Raw genomic sequence first — 12,613 nt, 5'->3', positions numbered from 1 at the left:
TGCAAACATTTTCCAAAGAGCTGGACAAAATCAGTCACAAGTTAGGATGTTACACTGATGTAACAGCCATTACAGCTGTAAGGGCTGACAGCTCAGATTTTGCCTACTGCAAGGCACCAGGGTTTATTTGTACTGGGCCAGCATAGCAAGGATAGGGTTGCCTAATACACAGGAGAAAAAAGACAGTTTTGTATTTCTTTTGCAGTCTGGAAAACAGAGCTGCTAACTATACCACATGGGTAGCACTAAATCTTTTGTCAGCGATTTTAAAATAAATAGTGAAAATCCAAAGATACAGTGTTCTCCAGTTAAGTAAAATACTTCATTTCCCTTTTGGGCACTTCAAAAAGACCTGGAAGAAGGTTCTAAAGAAAAGATACCAATGATGCAGAAAAGATGAGAGTGCTTGATTTCAGAATTTCCACCACAAACTATTTGGCAATTTATGGCAAATCATCCAGCAGTTTACAGTTAAAATTTCGTACTTCAAAAAGTCACATACAGCTGTGCTGCTAAGCCAAGGAGGGTGGTTTTCATGAATTGCCCTTACTCTGAGAAGCATCTATGGTCTCTGCAATCTGTTTCCGTTCATGGATGTTGCAGCACCAGGCAGTTCAGTACATGATTTGCTTCTGCCTATGACCTTTTATTGTCCTGATTTCTTTCCTCTTTTGAGGAAGATAGGGTAAATATCACATGATCCTTGTAAAGTCCAGACACCAGGAATTGCTGCAGGAGGCATTGAAACATGCTGAAAGTTTAATAAACAGAAACAGCAACATAATAAATGTAAGGAGAAAAACTGTCATGACTTTAGTCTTCATAAAATTTTATCATCTTGCAGAAAGGTCGACTGGGAACTAGATCAGATTCTCTGTCCTGCTCTGCAGTGTCCCTTCTTTTTCATATTTCTTTTTCATCGTATTTAGACCTATTCTTCAAGCTTAGCTAACTGGGGGTTTTTAGAAATGAACTTGAGCAGAGCAATGTCTTCATTTCGATGCTGGTTTTGGCAAAGGTCTTAATTTTAGATAGAGCTTAAACTAGTATTAATTCTTGATCCTCTGCATTTCTTTTAATCAGTGATCTATCTGCAAGACAACATTAAAATATTACTGATAAATTTTTCAGATGAGAAAAGGAGCAGGACAGCAACTGATCCAGGGGACAGGCCCAGGAGACAGAGCAGCCTGGGTTTCCTGCTAAGCTTCCCATTTTTCAATAGACCCATTTAGCAAACCAGTGTGCAGGTTGCAGTTGTAGATGGATGACTCCTTCCTGGGAATTATTGGCAATGAAAGAGGGCTTAATAGTTAAATCAGTTAAGTGTGCCTTGGCCCTGGACTTGGGACATATGAATAATAACAGAGAGGTCATTTTGTATCTGAAAACTTTATTAATTTAAGATTAAGGTTAAGTAGTTTGGGGTTTTTATGCAAGCTCTTTCACTGACTCTAAGTATGAATTTAGGTTTAGGCTTTGCAAGGAGGTCTGGCTTTCTCTCTGTTTTCAGATGGAGGAGGGTGCATCTGTATCACCCTTTTGGTCAGAAGTGGTCTTCTGAGGCAAATCTCCTAATTATCCCTAGTTACTGCACTTCAGTAATGCACTCTGTGTGCTACAGCCACTCACAGGGTTTTTTGTGAAATCAGACCAGAGTTAGTCAGCAGTAAATCCCATGAAAATGAGGTAATACGGATCTAGGATACTTGGCACCAACTATTTCACTCTCCTTCTTTCAGTGTGCAATGTCTGCTGAGATAACCTCAGTGATGCGTGCCACGGGGGATACGGCTAACATCTCAGAACTGCTGCCCAGCTCCTGTTTTGTGCATAGGTTGCTGCTTCAGTTGCTGTGCAGAGCCACTTCAGTGCTAGTGCTGCCTTGTACTTAACAATCTGCTTGGTGCCCAGTTCCTGCTGAAATCTTAGAGATCTGAAGTGGGATTCTCAAAGTAACTTTACGCCTGCTTCTCTTACAAGTAGGGATTTACCCTTTAAGTGCTCTCAGATTTGAGAGCCCCTAGTGTGTTCTCAATGCCGACGTTCATGTTGCTAACTCCTCTCATACGCAGGTCTCTGCTGAACTGCTTTGAGTCAAATGCATATCATGTTCTTGAGTGAGGGAATGCTTGTAGTGAATTGGAGCCCTTTGCTAAAAGCTGCTACAGTTTTGCAAATTCTATCATAACATTTCAGCTGTATATTTTAGTCAAGCTTGGCAAAATCAGTTCAGACTCCCTGATCCTGCAAAGTATTCAGCTTTAGGTTCGCCTTCAAATTCATTCTGCTGTTTAATGTACGTTTTCCCATGGAGCTTTTCCCACTTTATGATGTTGGTATTTGGATCAGAAAGAGAGACTGAATAATGTGAGACTTTTAATAATTTTTCTTTTCTGACAGAAAGCACAAGTGAGTGCACAATATTTTTGTGCTAATACATACAGATGCATACTTGAACTAGTGGACCTTCCAGGAGGCACCTACTGCTTTTCATAACAAGTTTATTGATGAACGGGAGCCAGAAGAATGCATTTTTGGAGAAGGGAAAGAGTAGGTATATATATATCTACTCTAATTGTACAGAGGGCTGCTCCTTAGCTCATTAGTTTATGCTGGCTAAGGAGGATTCATTAATTTAAGCCATTCCCTACATGCTTTTCCACTCAGTTATGTGTTATTTTTGTGCTTCTTGCTCAGACCAGACTTCCAGAGAAGGTATGAGTTGCAGGATTTCACTTGGAAATTTTGTTATACAGTTGTATAACAACTATATGAAGAATTGAGGCTCCAGCTGATCTTGGATTACTTTATGCTTTCTTGAAAATGTTGCTGTGGGGATAGAAAGAAGAGGAGAAAGACTGACAAAAATTTTCTTTCTACTTGACAGAGTTGAAATAATCTTCCAAAGGCTGTGAACTGGAGCTTGTGGACAGCCAGAAAAATCTCCACTCTCAAATCTTTTATTTAGAACAATATTCCATGCCTATCTTAAGCTGTTTTGCAAAGGTTATTTGGCAAGAGATTTCAAGTTTCCTCTAGTTTGGTTTTCACAGTTCTATGATGAAGGCTTTATTTGGGCATCAGCAGGAGGATGATGTGAAGCCTTTCTGTGGGCGATATAGGTAGACCCATTGGTGTTTCTAGGAATGGAAATTGCTGCTCTGGCTAACATATTTTTGTGCTCAGAGGGAGGCAAACCAGCTCTGCAACATGTAGTATAAGGGAAAAACGGTTCCAGAATCGCAGAACCATCAAAATGGGAAGGGCCCTTGAAAGATTACATGGTCCAACCTTCAGTGGGAAATGGAGCCTAGATACAATTATCTATCGCCTTGTCCAGTTGCATCTCAAAAACCTCCACTGATGGGGACTCCACCACATGCCTGGGGAACTTGTTTCAGGGAATGATTGTTCTCACTGTAATTTCTTTTTTTTTTATATCAGGATGAAACCTCTCCCAGTGCAACATGTACCCATTGCCCCTTGTCTTCTCCATGTAGCTCCTTGTGAAGAGAGACCCTCATATCCTCTTTGCTGTCTGAGTAGCAGCATGCTCTGCAGTTACAAGCCCTGAACCCTCACAATGTAAAGTCTGGATATGTGATGGAGCATCACGCTCTGCAGTGCAGTGCGGCAGGGTCAAATGAACAAAATATTGACATTTTGAGTCATGAAGCTGTCTGTCATAAGCTTCTGATATATAAAAGTCTTCACAAAAATCACTCACCTCTTAGACTGTCTGTGGGGACAGAGGGGTTGCTCAGTCTGTTACAGGATGAGAGCTCACCTCACGGCTCTTCATGGAATATGACTTTTGGCTTACAACACAATATGGTCCCCAGTTATCTCGTGTAATTTACTTCCTTTTAACAATTTAATCTACCTGCATGTCATATGCAAAAGCTTCTCTCAGGTACTTGTTTCAGGAGAGGAGTGGACCTCCTTCCCTCCATCCCATTTCCCCATGCTTACATCCTTGCCGTTCCTTGAGAGCCTTCCTCTATGTAAGGAAGTGTCCCAGGGGCTTATGGTATTGGTGGGGGCAGCTGCCTGGAGCTGAACCATGGCAAATCACTGACCTTCCCCAGTGAGGAAAGCTAACAAATAGCACTGACAACCCTAGTTTGTTTTTTCCTCTGAGTTGTTTCCTCTTCTGCTAAGATTACAGTGAAAACTTTTAAACAAAGCTAAAAAATGTATGCACTTCTGTGAATGATTTCATGGGTTTAAATAAGATCTCCTCTTTCACAGAGAACAGCTATATTGAGCATTTTAGTAGTTACTAATAACTGATGTTTTTCTGCCTTCCATTTGCAACTCTTATGCAGCTGCTAGAAATGGCATCAGTCTCTTTAGGCTTCTTGTTAAAATAAATGAAAAACGTATATATTATTATGCTGTAATGACATCATTCTGCAACATATATTTTACATATGTCTGCTATGTATAAAAGCTCATGTGAGTGTCGCTTTTTCTTTAGAGAGCTACTTCTATATGGGGTTCGGAAAGATAGGATGTTCCTGTCCAGTAGATGTCTAGTGCTTTTTGTCATTCTGTATTTTAGGATGTTAGCTGCTGAGTTTGCTGTGATACAGAATTTTTGCTTAATACAACTTTCAACAACCTTACCAGCTCTCAAATTTCTAGGTGAGCTGAGTAATAAGTATTTTGGGGAAACGAATGTGTAAGAGGATATGCCATTTAATTGAGGAAACGAGAAGTATAATATTAACTATATATATATATATATCTGTCATACTGGGATGACTCAAGTCGTACTTCAGTTAGAAGGCAGGCTCTAATACTGCTGTAAATGTAGCATAAGGATATTTAGTAACTGGAAAGAGATGCCAAAATTTTCCATGCAGAAGTTAGGTAATTGTGGGGTTTTAGGAAGCCTGCTTTTCATGATTAAGGTTTGGTACTGAATTTTCATATAGCTCAAGCTTGATTTTCGATAGAGTTCTCTGATTTCTGTATGTGTTGGTGATCAGTACTTTATTCCTTAGAACAGGTTGTAAAGGAGGAATTTTCCTTTGCTGAATCTTCATTCTGTTCCTATGCCACTCAAAAGTGAATGGAGGTTTAAATTTTTCACTGTCTGTTTCTAAGGGTTTCTGAGATAAAATCAGGCTTTCTGGCCCTTCTGTAAGTAAAATAGAGTCACTCATGGTGCATCCATTGGCTGGGAAGATGAATGGCTTGCTTTGGACCATCTGAGAGCAGCAGGATCTCAGGTGTGATGGGTGGTCATTAGAGAAGGTGTGCCAAGGCTCTAATTAACACAGTCCTTTCTCTTTTGGTTGCCTTCACTAGGAAACTGCTGGAAGAATGCTGTGACCCTGCACAACTCTTTGCTATGACAAAGCTGAACTCCCCAATGGGAAAGAACCTCTGGTTTGACGGGGAATTTTTATATTCCGTTACTATCGACAATGTGACTTACTCCCTCTTCCCACAGGTTAGTAACCTTTTCTTCTTCTCACTTTAAGTAATAATATACTAAATAGTAACATGGTACAGGTGAGTAGGCTAAATGTTCATCAAGAAATTCTATCTTCATGTCTCAATACAAAACAACCTCTTCTGCTTTCTTACTTCTTTGTTGCGAAAATCATAAAATGTTTGTAAGCATGTTAGTACTTCCCTGACCACTTTTCAAGTGTGCAGATATACACAAGGGGAGAGATTGGGCCACCCGTCTTGATGTTTAAAATGCTAAGCTGTGGCTATTTTAGGAAGGTGATTTCTACATTTCAGCCAGTGATCATGCTCCCTGGGAGCATGGTCCCTCATCTAGGATTGCTTCAGATCTATTTAGCTAAGGTGTGACATTGCTTTGTGTGAAGGCGTGTGAAGTTACTTCCAAGTTAATGAAGTTTATTGATGGCATGCAATGTGAGCTCAATATCAGAAGCCAGCAACTTGACTTTGTTGATTCCTGCTGTGTTTTGAGTATTAAAATTGGTTTGTGGTTGTTCAGGAAAGGTGTTTTGGGTTAACCCTCAAAATCCCAGCAAAGGGCAGAGTTTTTGAGTGCTGGGAATTTGCAATACTGGCTTAAGCTTCTTGTATTTTTAATTAATACATGAACTGATGTTAAAAAAATAAGTTTATTATATTCAGTTTTGCTCGTGGAAGGGGAGATATTTTATGTGGCTACACATTTATAGAAAGACAAACATCTTGAATGTATTAATTTATGTTTATTCTAATTTATCAAATTAAAAGCATAGGTATTTATTAAGCCTCCCAGTTAGTGTTGAGTCATTCACACTGGGCTTTTCTCATTTGTTGTTGTTTCAGATAAACATGTAGCAGAGTTCTTACTTGTTAAACTCATCCTGCAAATAAAACATCCAAAAGGTAATTAAAAAAAAGGCCAGCAGAGTAACGACTTCAAATGTTTGTTTTAGTGGAGATAGAATGAGAGGAAAATGCAGAGTGAGGAAGAAGACATGGGAGCAGCTGCTTTCTGTTAAAACGTCATCAGGAAGAGGGGTTTTAGAGCTGTTTCTTGTTTAGGCTGCCAGCCTGCTGTCTTGTCATTTGGCTCTGCCTGTTGCAATGAACTGGTTAATGGACCTCTACCTCCTCCAAGCTGCTCCCCAGCTGCTGTGTGTCTGCAAGCTCAGCAAACAAGTAGACGCTGAAACGTGCATGGCGAGTGTTTTTTCCTGCTGTACAGCTGGAAGAGGGCTGCCCGGCTGGAGTTAATTTCATTCCCTGCCTTTGAGACTGGTAGAAAGTTTGTGGTGTGTCACAGAGAGGCAGCTGTAAATCCTTTTTATGATGATTAGTAGGATTTGTTGATACAATATTGCACTGTTTACTGGAGAAAACTGAAATCTTTGGCAGAGCTGTGAACTTTGCACTAAACAAAGATATTGGCAGTGACTGCTCAAAATGTGTACATCCTTTCCAACATTTCAGGAAAGCCCCATGTGGGATGGCACAGTGAGGTCACTATTTTGTGTTGGATTTGGGATTTCAGATTTGGCTTTCTTTGCCATATTGGTGTCCTCCTTCCTCTCACAGGGAAGAGCAAAGTACTGGATGGGCTTCTTCAGAGAGGTTAGATGGGAATCATATTCTTTGGAACTCCAGTTGTTCCCAGGCTCCCAATCCCTACCCTCAAAGTTTATCAGTTGATTGGATTGAGAGTGAGGATCTGGGAAGCCCTGGGAAGGCAAACTGCTGAGAGACAACATGAGGTAAGGATTTGGGACTTCGGTGTCCCTTAGGCTTGCCAAGCAGGCTGCAGAGGATGGGTAGGTGCAGTTGTAGGGATGGTGGTGGAAAAGGTGAATTTTCATAATGTTCCAAGCTTAGAACAATGCTAGAAAGGAGCTCTAGGACTGGTGCCAGAAACACTATTCCTTTAATGAATTGACAGGCAGTTAATTTCTGACAAATGCTACTTGCTACTATTCCCTCTTTTCTTGCAAGTACCACTGCTCCTAACTTGATGTGTTATTCCTATGTATTTGGCCCAGAGGAATTTTGTAGACCTTTCTCAGATTAAACCTTTTAGGCTTAAAACCTCAGGAAGATTTATTTGCAGTAAATTCTTAAATGAAGTATTTTTCTACCTCTCTCTTTGTTTCAAGAAAAATACTCACCTAAATTTTTCAGTCTTCTACTTTGAAGAATGGTGTCTATTAGCTTGCTAGCAACCAGAAAGTGATTTTTGTGAAGATGAATATTCCTTTCAAAAGTATCCAGAAGCTTAAAACCACTCATAAAATATGGGTAATACCCTGAAATGCTCAGGGGAAGTAACAGGAATGTAAAGGGCTGCAGCTATGTTGATATAATCGTGAAAATATTTCCTCCGGAATAAATAAAAACGGTTCCATCCACATCAGTCTGCTGGACTTAAGCCATTTTGTGCTTGCAGAAGATTTCTCCATCCTGAGCCATTTATTAACTTACAGGATAAAGTAACTGAACTATATAGCAAAGTGGCTATATTTTATGGCAGAGAGTAAGCTGGCTGTGCATGAAGAGAGACTTATACAGAAGTAATCTAAGTATGCCAGAAATTAATATGTAAAATGTCACTTATTTTTGAATCTGAACAGTGCAAAATAGAATATTCTTTCTTCTCAGTAATCTGTAGATAAAGCTCTTGCAGCTGGTTCAACATTTTCTGATGGAGTGCTTTTTCTATAAAAATGCTATTTCGTCAAAATATAAATTTAGTATCAGCTCATTTTTTTTTTCAGTTTTTCTTTGAAGTGAAAAGGTTAAAAGGTTTTGGTAGTGTTATAGCATTTAATTTTACCATTTTTTGAATGTAATATTTCATCCGTGTGGATGGTTTTTTTTATCAGCTCCATTGCTACCTTTTTTTTCCCCCCCCCTCAGTCTTTGCTTGATTATGTTCCTCCTCCTTTTATTTTTTGTTTAAGTTTTTGGTTGGCCAAGGGATAAATTTGCAGAAGAAAATAACTTTATTATGGAAACAGTAATCCAGTGTTTCATTTCAGTTTTTGAGAACAAAATTTGAAGTTGCAGAGTTTTTGATGAATGAACAATTACAGCTACTGGAATCACAGCATGGTTGGAAAAGACCTTAGAACACATCTAGTTCCAACCCCTCTGCCATGTCCAGGGGCATCTTCCATTAGGCCAGGTTGCCAAGTAGGTCCTCTTACTCTCCCCCTCTCTGTGTCATTTCCTCCCTGATTTCTAGAATGTTTTTTTTTTGGAGACAGAAATGAAATATTACGCAGACTGCACTATCTTTCCCATCCTGGAGAGAAACTGCTAGTGGCTCAGTGTCAATGCCCAATGGTCAGGAGAAGTCTCGTGCAGGACATGGGTCATCACAGAAAATGGCCTAGCGTGCAGTGAGGGTGGGCATCCTGCCTGCATCATCTCCCTACAGTGTCATTGCCTGGAGCTGTCGGATAATGGAATTGAATTTTAATTAAAGTCAGACATTTCTTGACAGTAGCTTTGTTTTATTACTTGATGTGATCTACAGCATTACACTCTTAGGAGACAAAAAGTATAGAGTCTGCATGTAACTGTAGGTGTAGTTTAATACTAATAATGAGATATTATTCCTACTGTGTATCTACCACTTTTCTAAAGCATTTCATGTAGACATGAAATTTCAATACTAACCAGTAATTTTGATAGGTGTCTGGGGACACTGACAGAGATGCAGGTGAACCTACTACAGTTGAGTTCAGCAGCATGGTCGGATAAACCTCTGAATAGCCAGGCTGCCATATCTTAGGTTGACCACTAAAAGCCATGGGTAACTTACAAATGTATTTATTTCCTTTCCCTTGTGGTCCAACTGTTATACAGAAAATGGATCAGTGTGTTGGTGAATGTTCAGGAGTCCCGTCCCTGACAGGACAGAGATTTACACCTTCCTCCCTCTTCAGGTTGGAGGTAGGTTTAGCCATGCAGCTCTGGTCCTGTTGCACTGTATTGAGGCATGATTAGCATTTTCCATCTTTTAGATGGAAAATGACTAGACCATCCTGACTAGAATGGAAGAAACCAGTCTTCTATATATTCCTACAGTAATTTTTAGACGCTATGGGTAAACATGATGTAACCACAGGAATAGCAGGGATGTAACTCAAAACCACGTGAGAGAAATGTGCACTAGCACTCATCAGCTTTTGAGTTAGGGCAAAAAACCAAGCCCCAGTTTCAAACATTTTCTAGAACAATTTTGTGCTCTTTCCTGTCTTTTTCTTCCTCAGAGGCTCAAAAGCAAGCTTCAGTCTATTCTTAACATTAAAGGAAAAAAAAAAAGAAAAAAGAACCACCTCACCCCAGGATTTGGCTGTTTATGCAAATAACTGATTTCTGTTGCTTGTTGGCAAAAGCTTATATCAAGGAAGAACTGAGGTGAATTCCTGAGGCCTCCTTTCCCTTCCCCAAAAGGTTAAAGAAATAGTAAAATCAAATGGAACTTTTCACTCTGCCATGTAAAGTATTATTTTGGAGGATAGAAGAGTGAATACATTTCAAAAGACATTTCCAATGTTAAGCTTCAACTTTTTAATTCGACAAAATAAGTAATTGAAAAATTTCTGGTTTTGTTATATTTCACCAGGAGGAGTTGGGCAAATTTGGTACCAGTAAATTATCTGAAATTATTAAAATGTGGCTCTCCAGCTGCTCAAGTCCCTTCTAATGTTTCACTTGCAAAATGCTGTCAGGTAGAAGAATGGCTACTTGCAATGAGCTTCTCATGAGTAGTCATCTCAAGTAGTGTTTGAGAAATCCAATGGAAATAGCTTCAAGCCACAGATAAATCTGGGAAAGCTGGCAGCTGTTTATGGATACCTTGTAACCAGGAAGAAGGCAATATTTTTCAAGTTATTAATTAGAGTTTCAATTCTTGTTCTTATATGAAAGCAGGGAAAAAGTTCATCTCTCCAACTTTAACTGTAAGATGAAGACATTCTCTGGGTACCAGGGGGAATGTTGTATTGAGTAACAGTGAATGATTTCATGTTTTTTATTCAGGGTACCTGTTAGATTCTGGGAACTTGTTTAATTTTTCTTGGTTGCTCATAGTATTCCTCCTTTGGCCAGAGATTTTATCATGTCCTCCTCTGATGCTGGTATTTGTGCTGTGTCAAAGCAAATTCCCTAGTCTTACATCTATAGCCCACAGTTAGTAGAAGAATTTGTATTATTTCAGGGAAATAATTCGGGTTTGGAAAGGGAGTTCAGTGTAGCATCTGCAGGCTTTTTCCCTTTTGCCCAGGAAAAACATACTCTTCCTGAGGAAGAAAATGACAGTTTGATTCACATAGAAATGAGGTCTAGGAGCAGCAAGTACTGGGAAGTGATAGGTGGAAGAGTGACTGATGTAGGGTGGAATGTAAAGCTGCAGCTGTGTAAGGAATGTGAACCCTGTTAAGACTACAGCGTTAACTTTCTTAGAGCAAATGCTGTGTGTTCTTGCCATTGGCATCAGGGTGATTGAGATAAAGAATCTGTCTCAATATTTAGTTAAGTTTACCATTGCCCTCACTTTGATTCCATGCTCACTAATTAAACAAAGCTGGAATAGGGCATCATTTGTTCTATCTGGTCAGTTAAGCCAAAGCCACAGTCTATCTGAAGCTACTCCATATAGGCAAGAGGAAAACATTCCTGATGGTGAAAATCAAATTTATATTAAAAGCTGAGATGCCATGCGTATAGTTCGAAGTAGAGGATGGGCAACATGCTCTGTTTGAATTCAGTTAAAGCTAATCAAAGAGTGGCTTACTGTCCCTATTGATCATTGAACATGTGATTTTTGCCTCTCTGAGCTTGCTAAAATGTCTGCAACCAAGCTGCTTAGCCAGGCTGTCTATGGTGAGCCTGATTTTCTGGAGTTTATCTGCAATAACGGACATGCCAAGTAGGCTTTATCTCAGTCAGTGCAAATACATAAATAGATGTTGACCTTTCCAAATGTAACAGAGATGAAGGGAAGGACTAGATCTGGCTGCAAAGTGTCAGTTTGGCCTTCAGACTGGGAAGGAGGAATGGCTGCCTGAACTCAACCTTTCTATTTCAAATCTGAAGTGACTGAACACCAATCACTCTCTTTCCTATGTAACACAAGAGCTGCTCCAAGCACCAGTGCCTTTGTCAGATAGACATTTATGCCCTTGGGCCTTCAAAAAAACCCCACAGATCAATTCCATCTTTGTTTAGGGTTTTGGGGATAAGAGGGTGTGGAACAACAAATATGGTCTAGCTCCTGTGTTGCTCTGCATACTGAACAGTACTAAAAGAAGTATAAAACCCTGTGGGATTTCAAGAGGATAATGCAGCCATGAGACTGTTGCAACTTGGCATGATTTTTATATTTGGAAAGCTCTTCAAAGAGTGTATTTATCCATTTCTGTTGGTACCCAGGATTGTACCGTTACTGACTGGTAAAATGCAAGCCTGTGCGTAAAGCAGCTGCTGCGTGTGAATAGGCCATAGGGCAGCTGAAATTCTTTACCTCAAATAATGTTTTTGATGGTACCTAGAAGTCACAACTACAAATGTTATGCTGTGGGATTGTAAAGTACAGAGCATAAAAGCTGAACCTGAAGAGGAAGTGGGCAGTGTGGTCAAAGATGGCCAAAGAGGCTATGCTACTGCCCTGGGAATTTTATGGGCTTTTTAGTCAATGTTCATCTGCTTCACTGTGACATAAAATTGCTGCTTTAGAAGCAAGACGTGTTGTAAGCAGAAGAATAATTAAAGGAAGTGGTCACAGATGGGAAACTACAGGAACAGCAAACTTCTGATGGCTACAAGTAACTACAGGGCGTATAAGCTGCCTGGCTGAGGGTATAAAAATAGAATTAAGAGTGGGTTCTATTCTGCCCAAAGGCAACACAATTAGGGTTTTTTTGTTAGTTTTATTGTTAGCTTTATATAGCTGGTAAGATGCTAAAAGGAGGTTCTTTCTCCATGAAGGGTTTTTTCTGGCAGTGATCTCGTTTATATACCAAGACTTCCACCTACAGGTGCAATGAGACCTTTGCTTCTTTGGAAGTTAGTGTCTAAATCTTGAGTAAACTTTTATCATTTATATCTTAGTTTACAACTATTAGCCTTTCTTATTATTTATTAATTT

The 12,613-nt window shown here is 39.6% G+C and overlaps 1 protein-coding gene across 1 annotated transcript in view; it reads left to right on the top strand.

Annotated features, from left to right (window-relative positions):
* The window catches only part of ST8SIA1 (ST8 alpha-N-acetyl-neuraminide alpha-2,8-sialyltransferase 1), a 117,235-nt gene that overhangs the window by 24,692 nt on the left and 79,930 nt on the right, over window positions 1-12,613 (top strand). The window contains exon 2 of the mRNA XM_061444398.1: window positions 5,320-5,464. Coding sequence (XP_061300382.1) covers window positions 5,320-5,464 — 145 coding nt within the window. The remainder of the gene's footprint in view (window positions 1-5,319; window positions 5,465-12,613) is intronic.

Source organism: Pezoporus flaviventris, unplaced genomic scaffold (genome assembly GCF_033815535.1).
Source record: "Pezoporus flaviventris isolate CSIRO_AGI_PZ_B2104156 unplaced genomic scaffold, CSIRO_AGI_Pfla_v1 ptg000002l, whole genome shotgun sequence".
Taxonomy (NCBI): Eukaryota; Metazoa; Chordata; class Aves; order Psittaciformes; family Psittacidae; genus Pezoporus; species Pezoporus flaviventris.
Note: the sequence above shows the minus strand (reverse complement) of the source record. Positions and strands in the feature narration are given on the sequence as shown.